The following is a 17,205-nucleotide window of genomic DNA, read 5'->3' on the forward strand; positions in this document are numbered from 1 at the left end:
TTGAGAGGGGTTGAGTACCTGCAGCTTCTACTGGCTTCTGTGTTGGCCTGAATCTGAAGAAGCTGATGTTTTGGCTACTGTCAAAGGAAAGAGGGAGCCCAAGTGTGGTTTGGAGGGATGTTTGCTGTGCCAAGATAGACATCCACTGTCCTGGTTTAGAGAGCTAAAAATCCCCAACAAAGTATCCCAACTTTGTTGAAGAGTATGGTTATTGGTGTATTAAAGAAAAAAGGCTTGTTGTGCTGCCAGAGCAGTGCCAGCTCTGTTGACTTGCAGAATGCTGTTAATTACATGTTGATAATCACAATTACAGCTTTATATCAATGCAAACCACTGTCTCTTGGGTTTCTATTGGTTTGAGTATTCATGTTTAGTTATGTTGAGTCAGCTTGTCTTAATTCTGTTTTTCTCTTCTCCCTAAAGAGCTACTATCCTATTGTTGAGTTTCCCTAGATTGTGTCAGTAGCCAGTTGTGTCCTTGTAAGTCTGTCTTGCCTTTGAATGTATTTCTTTTGTAGGTCTTCATTTGCAAGTGTCTTGGTGCATCTTGGTTTTGGGGCTGTTGAGGTAAATAACAGCAGATCTGTAGGCAAATCCTTATGACACTTCACAGAGGATTTGATATCATGCTTTATATCATATAATGGAAGTTTGGTGGGTTGTTTGCGTGTTTGTTCTTTACAAGTGAAGACACCAGCTCTTCCCCTGTGTTGTGTAGTGACTTTGCATTTACTGACGGGCTTTTCTTGTGCTCTATGCTTTTGGCCAGCTCTAGCACCTAGCTACGCTGCCATGCTGAATGAACAATTGGAGCCTGCAGTGAAGGAAGCTGCCCTTCCCTTTTTCCTAGTTCCAGAGTAGGGCTGTGCATGAAAACAAATATCCAGTTTGCACTCTGTTCTGTTTTCTTCTGTTATCCCTAAACCACGCTGAGCAGCAGTCTTGTGCTTGATATCCCAAAGCCAAACTTTAAAAAGCCTTCAAGGGTAGGAGCCGCTGGCAGCTGGGAGCTGTGAGTTCCGGCAGCTCTTGTGGAGTGTTTTTTACAGTCTTCCTGTGGATTAGCTGACTCCCTGGCCTGGCACACATAATTTCTCTAATGCTGGTTGGCACTGCTCCAGGCTTGTTAGCTCTGTTTATTCTTGGTCAGGCTAGGCTGCTGATCATGCTTGGCTCTGGCAGTAGCTGACGTACATGCATGTCCCTGAGGATTTAGGGTTTTTGTCACTTCCCTCCTTCCTCAAGCTGCATGTACAGGAGCTTTGTCTCTGAAACCTGTGAATTTTCTCTGCTGTGGCTGGAGGGACAAGCAAATCCCTATTCGTGTGTCTTGGATGTTCTAAACTCTTCTTTGGCCAGCTGGTCCTTAGGCTCAAATGTGATGGGTTGGATCTGGCTCAGGAAGTTTCTTAGATGTTTCTGTTGCAATATCTGTTGTGAATTAACTCTGAATATACTTCTGTGGCTCTGAATTCTGTTGAGACAGCAAACACTTTCAAAGGTCGTTATTTTTTGCTGATAACACAGTTCCACTGGCTTTGGGACTTACTGCACAGAACTTCAAACACTAAACCAAGACAGGGAAAGAGAAGTGCCATGGTATCATTTTCCTAGGTCTGGATCACTTTTACCTAAGGGGATTATTGGAAGAGCTTTTTTTTTTTTACCTAGAGCATACTGTCCTTACTGCTTTCAGTCCAACTTTTTTCCATATTACAAAACAGAAGATACTGCCTTGAATCATACCTTTGAATAAACGATTGATACCTGGTATTTTGATGTCCATTGTTGCATTTTGTGTTGTTTGTTTTGTGATCCCCCCAAGACAAATGAGATTAAAACCAATTTCCTCTTTCTATAGGGATAATCCACATTTGAATTGGAGTAGGATGGTTTGAGAAGACCCAGATACAGTTGCATGGTTTAATCTTAAGGACAGAGTATTTGTTGCAAATCCAGTTTTGATTATTTGAAACCATGAATTCAGATCAAGCCTCTTTAATAGGTCCAGGTGGAAAATGCTTTTGGATGCAGATGAAGGAAATCATTGGAAATAGTGGCAGGAATTCCTACTGTAGCAGGGTGCTTAAAAACTTTTTAGGAAGGAAGAAAGCTGAGGTTGAGTTCCTTCCTAACCATGAAATAACAAAAGGATGTATATGAGTATGGTCTATAAAGTAAATCTAATTGAAGTGGCCAAGTAACACAGGCTTGCTGCAGGAATGTCAAACAAAAGCCAAACCCACTACATCAGAGAGAAACTGCTCACAGTAAATCTCCAACAGACATTACTGAAGGTGATGGATTACTGATGATTTCACAGTTACAGATGTAAAAATATACTCTTATTTTATACCAAAATCAGCCAGTTAAAAGCTGAAGAATCAGCAGGGGTTCGAAGAGCAGGAAAGCTCATCTTCCTTTTTCTGGGAGAGGAAAGGAGAGCAGAGAAATTCCATATGAATCCAAAGTTTTTCTTTAGTAGGTCTAAAGAGATGCACTGGAGATGATGGTGACCAGAAGCAATAAATTCAGTTTGGACAAATACCACCTTTTTGCTTCATACATCGCGTTTTTATGCATATGCAATGCTGCTGGACCCCAGGAAACATGCTCATGGCTTTCTGTATTTTTCTAATTATATTATGAAATAGTTTGATACTAACATAATAGTCTAAACCACTGTATGACTGAAAATGTAGCCTTTTGATATCTGTTGATATTAAATATATGTATTTATATATATAAACATCAATTGAATAACAGAAAAATATAAATATATATTCAATCTTTTTATATTGATCAGGGATTTTATTTAAGTAATTGTAAGGAGTAAATTGACTCTCCAGAAGATGATATTGGCTAAAATGAAAGAAAGTCTTGAAATAGTTAAGAAACTGTTTGCGCTTGGAAAGAAACCCCTAAAGTAATAAACCAAAATTGATTTGTTTCAATCACACTAAAAATTGCTGTATTACCTAGAGTTAAATCAGTCCACCTGACAGACTGCTAAGGGTTCTGGTATTTGCACTCTTTTTGAGTGTATTACTTCATTTGTGTTAACCTCTACTGGAGCTAGAAGCTAAATCACGAGGAGCGCTGTAACCACCAGAAGGCTGTTTTCTGTAAATGAATACTTGGAAAACTGGAAGGGTTTTGGCAGAGCACAGGAGAGCTCCTGGCTCTGTCCCTGCCAGTATTCTGAAGTGAATTTGAAATAAATCCTCCTTCTGACTGTTTCTCAGGAGTGGAACAAGGTTAAAAGTAGATTCTTCCCAGAATCCCTCATCTCTCCTGCTGTGTGCTCTCTCCCTCCCACCCGCTGTGTGCTCTCTGCAGCAGGACAATTGTCTGTGGACAGAAACCAGAACCGGATTAGCTACCCGTGCATCGAGGGGATGCCTCAGCTCCAGGCTACTGCGCAGAAAGAGAACCACTATTAATTTGCCAAGTCTAGTGGTTTGATTGTCTTACAAAGCCGTTATTTTTCTATATTGAATGGCATAGTTTGTGTGCTATAGAAATATCTTTTGCTCAGCAAAATTTAGTGAATCACTTTGATTCTTTTTCCATTTGGGGGCAGGGGAAGGCAAGAAGGCAAATTCATAGTAAGAATGTATGTAGTTATTCCTGGTTTGGGGGTTGCAGGATAAACTAGATGACTTCTGAGGGTATCTCCTACATCTGTTTTCTATGGTTCTTACGATATCTACTGAGCTTGAACTTATGGTTGAAGCAAGTAACTTCTATGGCTTAGAATTGATCATTCTTAACAAGCTCCCATCATTGTAGGTTTTTGGTCTCCCAGACCATGTCTACTACCACTTACTTATCCTTAGTGTTAGAAGCTTCTGCCTACTATCTTTGGAAATCTCTTGCTGCAATTTAAATAAATTTCTTCTATTCATGTTCACAGTGGGCATGGAAAACAAAGCTTTTTTTCCTTCTGTTATTGCAATAACCTTTTCCTGTTTGAAAGCAGCAACCACCCATCAGCTTGTCCTAGACTGAAGAAGCCTTGGACCAAGCTTTTTCTTATGGACTGTTTTCTAGACCTTTGACCACTTCTGTTGGTTCAACCTGTTTGGCACAGGCCTTTGTTTTCAAACACTGCTTCCTCCCCACAGACAACAGGACAAATAGATCTGCAGTGACAGGGTGGGAAGCTCGAATGTACAAATGTTGATAACTAAAGGTGTGTATTGAGATGAATTTGAAATGTGGGGATGTTTGATGCTTTGAATCTTCTTTTAGCTTTTCAGCTGTGAAACAGTCTGAACAGACTGAACAGTCAGGTTTGTACACACAGCAGCTGAATTTGGGGGAGGTGGGAGAGGAGATCAGTAACAAAAGTCAGTTTCACTGTAGTAGAAGAAGGAAGACAATCTCCTCCTCTCTCTTCTCCAGTTTCTGGCTGTTACAGAAAGCTAATGATAGGGCCCCAAAGGTGAGAACCCTTCTCCACTAATCCTACAGACTCCTGGGAATGTCTTTGATGGTGTCTCCATCAGCACTGAAATTCAGCAGCTCACTATCAGATTGAAGGAGAAATAGTTGCCAACTGCGTGTTTGTACACAAATCACCCTGTCGGTTCAAGAGCTTAAAAATCCAAAGGAACAAGGAAGCATTTTGCAGGTGAAAGCAGACACATTTCTCAGGGGAGTGTATCAGCTACAGGACATCAATGAGGAGCCTTTATATTTAAGGAGGAGCTGGACATTCTGGTCTGGACTTTTTTTAGTTGACTTGTGCAGCTCATCCTTTAGGGCACTGTTATTGGAGCATTATTATGTCAAGGTAACTGGAATTACTCACACAGCCCAGTATGTGGTAGGCTTTCCACATGAGTGAGACAGGATCCTTCCCCCAGGAGTTCCGCAGTCTGCACAGACAGAAGTAGCAGTGCATTACCAGATCAGAAGTTACTATTCCAAAACCATATATAATCTATGAAGTTTAGGTTGAAGTTTTTTGCTTTGCTTCTCAGCCTACACACATTCAGGAGGTCTGCAAGTATGGTGGAGATTAAAATACTGTCTCCATCCTAATTTTGTGCTTGGTGATGTTGGGTACTCAGAAGTTATCACTGTGCTGGTATGAAGTTCTGCTGCTGCTTATAAGTAAGGATGCATTGATGGAGATGAGCTTCACTTCGCTGTTCATTTTGGTTTACTCCAGAGCTGTGTGCAGGAGCTTTCACTTGAAGCTATGTGCATATCAAACAGTATTAGTTTCAAAGCTCAAGTCAGGGGCTGACTCTTTCAACAGCAGCAAAGCACGTGTTATGTATAAGTGCCTTGGAAGTACAATGAGGTGTTGGGATTGTACTAAAGTATTTGGAATGCCTCCAGACTGCGCCCATGCTGAAACAAAGACTTGCTGCAGACTTAAGGCATCAAGCAGATGCCAGTCCCACACATACCTAAGTGCCTGTCTGTGCCAGGATAAATTTGTCTATCTTAGGGCTGGCAGATACGCTGAGCAATACATCTGTCTGTAGACATGCATGAACCCTGTGGTAAGGAGGGTGTCTGGATGTGCAGCCTAACCCCAGCTGGTTTAAGAGATTAATCACTGGAATATCACAATAGCTGTGGTGCATTTCTGTGGGGATAAAACTAACGGCTGCAACTTGGTTTGCAATAAATTTCACATTAAGTCATTGTCGAGGTTTTTCATCTGCTGGTTTTTATTTGCTAGTTACATTTTTCAGGCTTCTTACTGGCAAAAAGAATACTGTCCAAATCTAAACCATAGCAAGGAAACATCACAACAGCTGTGATGGCTGCACGTTTGTAGTGGAAATGCTGTCAGCATTTGCAAGAGAGAAGATGCTGGTATCTGACTTTAGATGGTGTTAAATTTGCTGCTGTGCATTTTGGCCCCTGGAGATGGTATCAGTAAAATTACATAGAAGAGGCCCCCCCACACACACACCTGTTTATCAGCATTTCTGAAGTACAGTCATTCTGGCAGGAATTCAGATCGAGGATGTATGAGCACATTAACAGCTTTTCCAGAGCACTATTATCAGAGCTATTGTGTTCTCACACAATAAAGAGACAGAAAAAAAAAGACAAGAAGTAACAAGAGAATTCAGTATAAGAAAAAGTAACTTACTGGGGCCTGCTGCAAAAGTAAAATCATTTTGATGTTTCCTGTTTAAATAGGCATTTGACTGTGTGTCCTTTGGCTTTAAGGAAGTCTCAAACAAAATCCCTTCCCAGTTGCTTAGCTGCCTGGGTGGTTTTTATTACTTTGAAGGCCGGCTTTATCTGCTGGCTTCATTCACAGACGAGCTGGCTGCTTATCACATCTGCGGATCAAATCTTCAAAGGTTTCGTCTGCAGAGTTGGGATTTATGGGGTCACGTGGAATCCCCCTTGGAATGAGTTCAGCCCATGGCAGCAGAACTGTGGGGAAGAGCCTTTGTCTGTAGGTGATAGTGGGCAGGGGAGGGGCCCTGCGATGCACGGGAGGTATGTGTGTGCTGTGGGGTGGTGCTGATAGCCCGGGCCGGGCTGCATTGTGAGCGCTGGCAAGTTTTCAGCACGCAACATATAGAGAATGTGGGAGACCAGAGCGCATTCCTAGACACAGACTCACCGTGTTGCTGCTTCCAGTAGAGCTGTGTGAAATGTCAGAAGGAATTAGACCCGTGCTGGAACTGACAACCACATCGGGCTCTGCAGCACTAGGCTTCAATGCACGTTTACAGCCAGGCTCAGAAACTGCACAGAATGGGTGGAAATGATGGTGATTTGTTTGGGGTTTTTGTTTTGGATGTGTTGTGGGGGTCTTGTTTTCCAGAAAGGTGACTGCCTATGAAATGTCAAAAACCAAGGCAAACCAACCCGAAAGGCTGCCTGGCTTTCTGCTTACTTCACCAGAGAGCAGCAGCTGTCAAATCTGCAGCCAAGACTGCCTCGTCGCAGCCCCAGAGTCCCTTGAACAGTATGCCAGCTGAACAAGCATCTCCAGTAAAAGCACATTGGAGTATTCTTGCCTCTGGAACACAGCATTACTTTCAGGCTGTGTTCAGGCATGCCAGCCTTTGCTGACTGTACAGAAATGGGAGGGCTCAGTGTAGCAGCATATGTTTGTTGCAGTTCTGAGTGTCTTGCAAACAGTTTTAGCTGTTAAGAGATCATGCTTGGCTTCAGAGCAAGCAAAATGATAAAACTACATGTGCTGCAAGCAGGAGAGAGGTCTCATCTGTGCTGATTTGTATCGCTCAGCTTCCATTCAGGAGATTAAGATTAGGTTAAATGACTGCAGTGATCTCTGTTAAAAGAGTGTTGGAAAGAAAGTGATTTTTCTTTGGATGAAACATACTGAGAGTGTGCTGCAAGAGGATGAACATATTGTAGGTACTGTGAAGGTAGCCTAAGCCTGCTCACTGGGGGATTTAGTATGTAGTAAATGTAGTTAACGTGGTGTGGTTGGAGGTACAGCTAGTTGTCTTTGTCAGACACTGCCTTCCTTGGCATTCTCCATCAGAATGTGCCCTGCTGCTTCCCGTTTATGCACTTGGCTCTTCCTCTGGCAAAAGCTGCTATCTTTCAGCACTTACTAACACAGCCCCTCTTTGGATCAAAGCTCCACCCCTGCTATAGAAGTGGAGCTTATTCGGGCTCTGTAGCCACGGGCTGTGCTCCTGCCATGGCTCCTCCTCCCCTCCCACCCTTGGGTGGAACCAGAGAAGGGAAAACTTGACAATAGTTAGCAGGCAGCAGAGCTTGCAAGAACTATTGCAGCAGCATGTCCAACTAGCCCAGTCAGCCGCTGCTGTATCCTTCCCAAGGGTGCTGCTGCCGCTGAGTGCAGGAGAAGATGGTTATAGGCATGAGAGCCAGGAAAAGTCTGAAAAGGAATGAGCAGCCGAGAGACCTGGCGTTCCTTGGGCAGCTTCAGAGAGAGGTGAAGTATCTGAATCAGCGCAAGATTAAATGAGCACGGACTGCTGCCATGTTGGCAGAACAGAGCTGTTCAGAGGCAGTTGGACAAGTTTGTGGCTGAGCCGGTTTATCCAGTGTTGAAGATGGGAAGTTACTTGTCTGCCCCAGCTTACTTCGCTCCCAAGGATCCCTTTCGGTAAGTCTTGTGCAGGATTAGCAATTGACCTTCCAAGTGTCGTTTTACTCCCTGTAATGCTACCCTATCCTATCCTAAGCAGTTAGCACACGAAGTGTGAAGAACGTAGGCCAGTGCTTGTGTGCAGGGAACAGCCAACCTCAAACTGGGATCCTGTCTCGCTTGGAGGAGGTGATGGGAAAGATCCTTATTACCAGCCTCTGCAGCTCTCTGGTACAAGGGTATGGCACCTGTGTTGTGAGATGGTGTCTGTGCAGCCCAGCAAGCAGGCTCCCTTGCAGAGCAACACTACTTATGCCCCTTTACCCTGTGCCCCTGTGCTTTGCTCTGCCACCAGAGGAATGAGTTTACTATGGCTGCTGCTGTGTATGTCTCTTCCAAAGCTATTTGTGCTTGGGTATAGCAGAGGGTGAGGTGAGGTGCTGCTGTTGGAAGTTTGAGGAGGTGATGTAATCTGCTGTGAGGCAGTGCATAATCTTTCTGAGAAAAGAAATAAGTACTTTGTAGATAACTAGGGACAAGCAGCACACTTCCCTTATGTGGAAAAGATTCTTTTCCTGTGATACTCTAGTTACGTTAACAACCATGCTTGGTCCAGTTGAACAAGTGAGGCTTGAGAAAGGTGACAGCTACAGAATAAAGCTTTGATTACACTACACAGTGAAAACTGTTAGTGGGGCTGAACACAGGATGGTGACTGATGCTGATGTGCAGATAAGGTGAATGGATGGGGAAAGGCACAGCTTGCAGTTTCATTGTCTCCCTCATATTCCCTCCACTCCGATTTGCTCATTATTGATCCTGTTCCTGCAAACACTTTTGTACTGCTTTGGGAGTAAGGAGCCTTTTGTTAAAACAGTGTAGTATAGGAGTAAATATCACTGTGCAGTTACTAAGCTTCTTTAGGAGACTTTCTGAAAGTGTCAGCTTTCAGAAGAAGGAAAGTAAGAAGACTTTTGTTATTTATGATATGTGTAGGGCATTACGCTACGCCATAGATACACCTTCTCCTAAGTGTCTCAAAATGGTTTTGCATTGCCAGAGCTTAAACGCTCTGTTTTCTAGTACTGAATCTGTTTTCTAGTAACCATTCTTCCTTGTCTAGCGTCTCTTATGTAGCCAGCACACACACCTTGGCTAAACCTTTGGGTTAGCTACAGGCTGAGGTTACGTGTTACTCTGCAGCTTTCTGTCTGCGTGACTGTCCTCTCCCCTGCTCTGCTGCAGAATTGGCACCACAGCTCTTCTGAGCCTGTCTAGCGTTAACTGATCCAGCCTGACAGTATGTGTGAGGGGGGCATTTTGTTAATGAGCCCTTCTCAAAGGGATCTGTCTCTTCAGTGCCAGGGATGTCTTTGCTTCCATGAGGGTATTAGCTTTCATTTTAGATGTAAAAGAGATGCCACATCAATTGAATCTCCCATCTCACTGAAAACCAGGCTGGATACCTGTTGTGACCTGATCCTCCTACCACCCCCCACAAAAACAAGGGGCCATCAAGGAGCTATTTGTGAGCTCTTTTCTGCACCTGCTGTACTACAGAGCATCAGGGCTGAACACTGCACTTGGTGCTGTCTGGGGTTCCTGGAGGATGGCTGTGGGATGCAGATTAAATTAATCTTTATAGCCATAGCTGGGAAGTGAAGAATCATAATGTATGGGACTGTATAATCAGGGCAGGGCTCTGCAGCTCTGAAAAGGGTGGCTGGACAGCAAGAGGAAACACCTCAGGTATAGCTGTTACCAATCCTCCAAGAAACATCATTACCATGCTTTGTTACTCTGTAATAACAAAATATCTAGGAGATGTGGTTCCTAATAAAAGACAGAGGAACAAGAAATCTTCCTCTTCCTTTTGTTTGGTTGTTGTGACTGGCAAAGATTTGGTGCTTAATACCTGTGGAATTGTATTTCTGTCTCAGCTGATGCGAGCCCTGGCAATGGCAGTGCTGCAGTGCCACACACTCTAATTGAGGAGGGAAAGGAAGCAGTGATAACTCTTATAACATACCTCTTCATGAGAGTCATGTGGAACAGTCATGTGATACCTTTATCATTTGGGTGAAGGCACTGAAATAGTTGAAACAGTTCTTGAAGCTGTACCTGTGTGCTGTCAGCCAGTTCTCCACACCTGGCAAATCTAAGCCTCTTCTCCATTGCAGAATGCAGGGCCAGTAACAACAGAAGGTGCTGCTTGGCAGTACCGGCCACAACCATGTCCTCTTGCTGCAGTCATTAATGAAGCAGCCACTTAGCTCCATTACCAGCATCTACCCTCTCTGGGTTGGTTGCTTTGTTCCTGTTGCCTCATTGTCCTGGGTGGGGTTCTGAGCCTTAAGCTGCAAACTTGTCCTGCCCAGATTTGTTTAATTGCATAGCAAAGAACTGACTGCTTGCTGGCTCCACCCCTTTACCTTCATTTTGCTATGGGTGTGTTGCAATTTAGATACCAGTGCTTATTTCTGGATGGAAGCAAACTAATCAAAGTGCTGTAAGGTTCGAATCAAACCATGAAGAAGTAGGGGAAAGGTAAAGAGAAGACCAAGTGTATGCGACCCTCTGGCACCCATCTAAACAGAACTGCAGGTGTGTTGCTTTTGCAGTAATTTTAGATTTTCTTAGGGAGAAAAAGGAGTGGTTGAAGGTGAAATTGAACAGGAATGAGGAAGGGAAGATGTGGTGCTTAAAACCAACTAAATAAAAACCCACCTGGTTGGAGAGAACTTGGACAGAGACTGAAGCCTTGAAGTCCTGGTGGAGCAGTCTCCAGGGTTGCTGTCTGTATCCCAAGTGCAGGTCTGGTCACAGCTCCCTGTTTGAAGATGTAATCACCCTTGAAGCACGCACTGGTACAGGCATGCACGCAGGAGGTGGATAAGGCTGAGGGATCCGATTTGTCCATGCTGAGCCAGATGTTCCTGCCACAAGGTGATAGAAATCTTTGCTGTTAGTCTCCACTTGCTCTTTTCTCCCTCCCACTCACCTACTTGATCACTCAGCGTGGGGTATTTACTGCAAATGAAAGCCAAAGTCTAGTGGGTGAAGGCAAAATGCTTTGCAATGCCTTCTAGGTCTCTTGCATACCATGAGCAGGGTGTAACTATGACAGTGCCCCAAAGCTGAGGCTATAATGATGCTTGTACCATGTATAGTATAGCAATGTTAAGTTAGTGCTCCCCCTGCCTCAGACAAAATTGGCAGGGCCTGTTGCACATGCTGGAGTTCCTTCCCATCACCGAGGAAAGGGGGGGCTGAGGGGGAACAGGATTTGGAGCTCCTCAGCTGGGAGAATAAACACTGTAAGAGCCAAATATACTAGAAGCAGCAACTTTCCTGAGGGTAGGGTAAGGCAATAAATACCTCATGAGGTGTGTTTTTCCCTAAAACCGTAGGCTGATTACAAGCAGCTTCACCTTGTTGCTTTACAGTCTCTTGAGATGGAACAAATAACTCTCTCCATGTTGGAGCACAACCAGCTTCACAGATCATCACACTCATTACAAGCTGGTGGAGTTTACAAGGAATGTCTCTGGCACAAATAAGCTTTCAGGAAGCTTGTGAAGGGTGAAGTCTACAACACGGTAGACCTGGCAGCATATAGAATGTGCACCTTCATTGCCAATAGCTGACCTCAGTGTATTTTGATGCCGCCTAGGGGGGCACACACCCACTGAAACCCCCACCCTGGTGCCAGGGGTTCCCCTCCAATATAGTACCTGAGACAGCTGTTGGGGTAAGGAACAGAGGCAGCTCTTCCTTCTGCCTTTGCATGTTGCTGACAACGATGTTGATCCTTGAGGTGTTCCTCTGAACCAGTTATTGGTTACTCATCCACCTTGGATTCTGTGCTCAGAAACTGAGATACCAGGTTAGTAATACTAGATACCAGATTAGTAATATTGGATACCAACACCAGATTAATTTCCCTTTTAAAGTCTGAGAACATGCTGCCCAGGGCTAATGGAATAATCTTTAGTGATGCAACTGCTGTCTGTGCCTTATCTCTCCATTAAGTCACACCTTCATGCTGCAGATGTTAAACTCCTTTGCCTGGTGCTGAGGCAGGATTATTTTGTGTTCAGGAAGCCTGAAGATCTGGGTTCTGCTTGTGATTCGCTAAAATGACATCTCTAGTAGAATTGCTGCATCTTTTTCCTTGGTTTTCTTTGGGGGGAGGGAGGGTAGATAGAGGATTAATGATGGCTGCTTGTTGAACAGGAGCTACCACTGGTATCTGAAGGATTTTGAGACTCCCTTCATTAAATTAGACAAATAGTTGTGTTTTGGGGGTTGTGGTTGTTTTGGTTGGCTGGTTATGTTTGGTTTTGTCTCATGCACTGTCATCAGCAGAAGGAAAGGGAAAGCAATTGGTGCAGAGAGGTGGAGGACTTTCATCACTGTCAATTGATGAATGCAGTAAGAACTGCTTTGAAAACTTCTTCAAATGGGTAGTGCTGCAGTTTACCTTCTGGGAGAGGCCTACCTACAGAAGAATAGAAAAGCTTTCCACAAAGCAAAACTGGCTTTGCTTTGCATAGGAAAGTGGGTCCTGCTTCTGTCCTGCTTCCTAAACTGGCTGAGGAGATGGATGCTCTGGCACAAGAACAGCATGATGCCATAGAAACACCAAGTAGAAACGCAGAAGAACTCTGTGTGCAGGGCAGCCCTGCAGCTGGAAGCTTGCTTCCAGGAAGAGGGAGAAAACACAGGAGCAGAATCTGTAATGCAGAATTTATAAACTTATTGATGTGTTTTAATAAATGGATGGGATTTGCTTTAAACTTTGGAAGCTTGTTTTTTCCTTTGTGTTGGGTAATACCACCTCTCCTTACAAACCTTGTATCTAGTTCAGTTGAAAAGACTTTGGGAAGTGGAGGGGTTTAGCACATCCATAACTGGAAGAGCTGATAGTGAGCTGCTGCTGAATGTTTTTTCCACGCAGGAGAGGCCCTTTTTCGTTGGTTTGTGACTTGTTGCCAACTGGAACTTTGTTCCTTTGTTTCCTTCAAGGTGCTCTGAATGTCAGGATCCCCTCACTAACTGGTACTATGAGAAAGATGGGAAGCTGTACTGTCACAAAGACTACTGGGGGAAGTTTGGGGAATTTTGCCATGGCTGCTCTCTGCTGATGACTGGACCTGTGATGGTAAGGACTAGAAGGACTTTGCCTGGAGGTGGGACATGCCTGCCTCCAGCTCCTCCAGCTTGGCTGGGAGTTGCCATAGTTGTTGAGATAACCAAATAAACTGAACGTAACAGACTCCTTACTGTGCTAATCTCTAATCAGAGATTAGAAAAGAGGCTTGTGTGTGCACCTTCTAGAGAAATATTACTTTTGAACAGGGGTAGCTCTTCCCGTAGGGGGTTATGAGGATCTGAAGCATCAAAGACAGTAAGGTGCTGAAATGCTCAAGCATGAGAAGTAGGAAGGTGATTAAGGAAACATCTGTTCAGTTTCTTTCACTGCACTGCAGAGTCAAACCTCTCAGCCCAGCAAACGCAGCAGGTTCTGGCTTTGGGAAGGTTGCCATCCACATTCCACCTATAATGTGGCCAGAGTGGGTTTCTTGTGTCTTGAAATAGTGCTAGCCCCAATTGCTTTGAATCATCAAACTGTGCCTGCACAATGTGGAGCTCACCTAAATGTTCCCATCCTTGCCACAACCTTGCAAATAATTAATCTTTAAAACTGGCGAGAATGAAATATAGCCATCATGTTTCTGATGCCTAAATAAAAGCAGCATGGTGCTCAGCAGTGATTGCTACCTCAAAGGGGAGTACTGAGAAAAGCATAGATGATTTCTCATTGCCTGCAGAAGTCTTTGCAAAATACTGTCAATAAGAGAAGTTCTCATAAGGAATAGAGAAAAACAGATTGATGAATAAAAATACTCTTTAAAGGTGTTTTGTTGTCTCAGTCTCAACTCGCCTGTTTTTTTCCTGTCAGCTGGCTGGTAAAGTATCTGAATTTGTACACTGCATGTCTGCCAAGAGAAAAAAAGCCCTTTCAGCCCTATGAATTCAGACATAACGTTAGTTATCTTGCCAAGAGCAACTGAACAGGAAGGTTTAATAGCTTGTTTACTAGTCTGCAGCAGACTATCAACTGGGTTTGATGGTTGAGTAGCTGCCAAATATAGCAGAGGTTCCTGACACAAGCTTTACTTTGCACTTGATGTGTTTGTTTCAGGGAAGATTTGCAAACAGGGTGCCAAGGATGGTGTTCAGGAAAGATACAGTGGAGTAATATAACTCTGCAGTAAAAAGCTGCCACTTGATTGGAGATCTGTATGAACATACTCAGGAGAGGATAGCCATAGCTGCATCTGCCGATGGGTTTTGGCCCTGCTAAGCTACTCCCTTTTCTGTCTGTAGGTGGCTGGCGAATACAAGTATCACCCTGAGTGCTTTGCTTGTATGAGCTGCAAAGTGATCATTGAAGATGGGGACACTTATGCACTCGTGCAACATTCCAGTCTCTACTGGTAAGACGGGCTGCACGCTTTGCCCCAGAGCTGCTCCCTGCTGGGTGTGTAAGCCTTGTTTAGCCGGCTCAGTGTGGGCCAGCTCCATGCTACGCTATGGAATGCCAGGAGGCTGCCTTTTGGGGGAGGGAGGAATGGTGTAAGGACTAAAAGCTAAAACTTAAGGTCAATGAAAGAACTTAGAAGTGGGAGTTGGGCAGGGGGGATAGGACACTGCTATAATGGTTTTCTTTACTTCTTTTAGTGGAAAATGCCATAACCAGATTGTGCTGACACCGATGATAGAAAAACACTCTACTGAGTCTCTGCGTGAGCAGCTGCCTTATACGCTGACCCTCATCTCCATGCCAGCAGCTACCGACGGCAAGAGGGGGTTCTCTGTGTCTGTTGAAGGTAGCTGCTCCAGCTATGCCACTGGTGTCCAGGTGAAAGAGTGAGTATGACCAGGTTGTGTGTAATGGACATGTCTGTGCTGATGGAGCTGGTAATTCAGCAGCACTGCTGTCCTGCCAGCTGCTTTAACTGCGGAGGGGACCTGTCTCAGCACAACAGGGACATACATTTGTGTTTGGTCTCCGTTTCACTCTTGTGATGTCCTTAAGTGATAACTTTATTTCTCAGAGGTGTATTCTCACTGAACACAAAATATTTGGAGAATTGTTTTGGACTAAAGGTTTTTGCCATTGGGCAAATGAAGAGCAGCTCAGACCTACGCACTTGGTCTAACAGGAGCTCCCTGTGTAGATTGGCATGTTTTTATTTCAAAATACCAATATGAAGGGAAGCATCAGAGATCAAATGTTTTTATAATTTTGGCTAAAGTGACTTCATACACATGCTGTAATTCCCGTGTTTAGAGTGAACAGGATGCACATCAGTCCAGATGTCCGGAACGCCATCCACCCTGCAGATCGTATCCTGGAGATTAATGGAGCTCCTATTCGTACATTACAGGTGGAGGAGGTGGGTAGACTTCTGTTCTGAAGCCTCCTTCTCTTCTGCCTTCCTACAGCTTTTCTGTTTCTTGGCACTGTTCTCCCACCCTACATACAGTGTGTGTACACCCATAGTACTCATGCTGGAAGTAGGAATAAGCATGAAGACAAGCTTTGCTACCCCTTGCAGCTGAAGAGGAAAATGTACAGCTAGAAATGTGATTAGGATGCAGTTCTGATTCTGTAGCATTCAGACACGAAGGGAGGTAATAAAAGTGTAGGGCTGTGACATCTCAGAGGACAGAGAGGCTGTGAAGAGTCTTCATATATTGCTAGTGAAGTCCACTGTTCTGATCATTTTAGAGGCAGCTGCTAATAGAGAAAGCCTCAGCTGGTCCTAGGGATGAGTTTCCCATTGCAAGAAAAGTATCTGATGTCTGTATCTACAAGTAAAAGTATTTGATGTCTGTATGCAGATAACAGGTGATGCTGAAAGAGTGCAGTGTGAGTACCATTGCCTTCACTATGCAAGGGGTTTATTTACTGTTGGTGCTGAAGAGGAGCACAATAGACACCTCTCAGACAGATCTCCACATAGTTTTCACAAAGCAGGTTTTTGCAGCGCTGTTCAGGATAGAAGCTTGTGTCGTTCAGCAATACTTCTGAGATGTGTTGGAAAAAAAGTGACTGCCCAGCACCCTGTCCAAATCTGGAAAGCATCCAGCACTGGGGAATCCACCATTTCCCTGGGGAGGTGATCCTAATGGCTCATTGTTCTTAATTGTCCTCTTGAGTTCAATCTGAATCTCCCCAGGAGTAACCTGTACCCATTACCCCTCATCTTTTCCTTGTGACTCCTTGTAAAAAGAGAGTCTCCATCCTTTAGCCACCCTTTAAATACTGGAACATGGTCATTAGGCCTCCCCTAAGCCACCTTCTCTCCAGGCTGAGCAACCCCCCCTCTCTCAGCCTTTCCTCATACAGCAGGATGGCCAGTCCTGGGATCATCTTTGTGACCCTTTTCTAGACCTTCTTTACCTTGTCCACACCTTTTCTGTACAGGTCATTTGTAGTGATCAGAAAGGAGAGGATTTGAGTAACATGACGACTTCTGTGTTACTACTTTGATCTGCCTGCATGCAGCTAAACCACAGCTGTGGAGTGCTGTCACTGAACTCTCTACTCTGATGGCTGAGGGGCATTCTGCTGCATCTCCTCTATCTGCTGTCATTGTGTTCCTCCTGTGTGCTATCATCCTGTGCTTTGGTTTGATTCCAGGTGGAGGAGCTGATCCGCAAGACAAGCCAGACACTTCAGCTGCTGATAGAGCATGACCCTGTCTCGCAGCGCTTGGACAGGCTTCGTCTGGACTCCCGTCTTCCCACACACATAAAGGCGCCCATTTCCCCGCGCTCCCTCTCACCACTGGACATCAAGGAGAATCTGGAAGGAACGCTCCGACGGCGCTCCCTCAGGTGAAGACCTGGAAGTGCTGCCCCTGACCTTGCTTGCCTTTGCCCTGTGCTACCTGGCTGGGTTGCTCTGTGCCTTATGATTCCACATGCCTACGGGGACATGATTCATCTCTGATATGAGCCTTGGTATAAACCATTGGTGAAGCAGTGGAGAGCTTCAGGCTGAGCTATTGACTTGTACTCTCTCCATTACCTTTCGGATGGCAAACTTTCTT

General features: G+C 44.5%; 1 protein-coding gene across 2 annotated transcripts in view; it reads left to right on the top strand.

Moving 5' to 3' along the window:
• LIMK2 (LIM domain kinase 2) overlaps window positions 1–17,205 on the top strand; it is a 31,614-nt gene that overhangs the window by 3,097 nt on the left and 11,312 nt on the right. Inside the window, exons 1-6 of one of the 2 annotated variants that reach the window (XM_005147802.3) lie at window positions 7,702–8,095; window positions 13,106–13,241; window positions 14,471–14,580; window positions 14,825–15,013; window positions 15,438–15,543; window positions 16,794–16,990. In XM_005147802.3, coding sequence (XP_005147859.1) covers window positions 8,043–8,095; window positions 13,106–13,241; window positions 14,471–14,580; window positions 14,825–15,013; window positions 15,438–15,543; window positions 16,794–16,990 — 791 coding nt within the window. In that variant the 5' untranslated portion in view covers window positions 7,702–8,042. Of the gene's footprint in view, window positions 1–7,701; window positions 8,096–13,105; window positions 13,242–14,470; window positions 14,581–14,824; window positions 15,014–15,437; window positions 15,544–16,793; window positions 16,991–17,205 lie in introns of those variants that run through there. The other variant, XM_034068100.1, reaches the window with a different exon arrangement.

This window comes from Melopsittacus undulatus, chromosome 12 (assembly GCF_012275295.1).
Source record: "Melopsittacus undulatus isolate bMelUnd1 chromosome 12, bMelUnd1.mat.Z, whole genome shotgun sequence".
Lineage (NCBI taxonomy): Eukaryota > Metazoa > Chordata > Aves > Psittaciformes > Psittaculidae > Melopsittacus > Melopsittacus undulatus.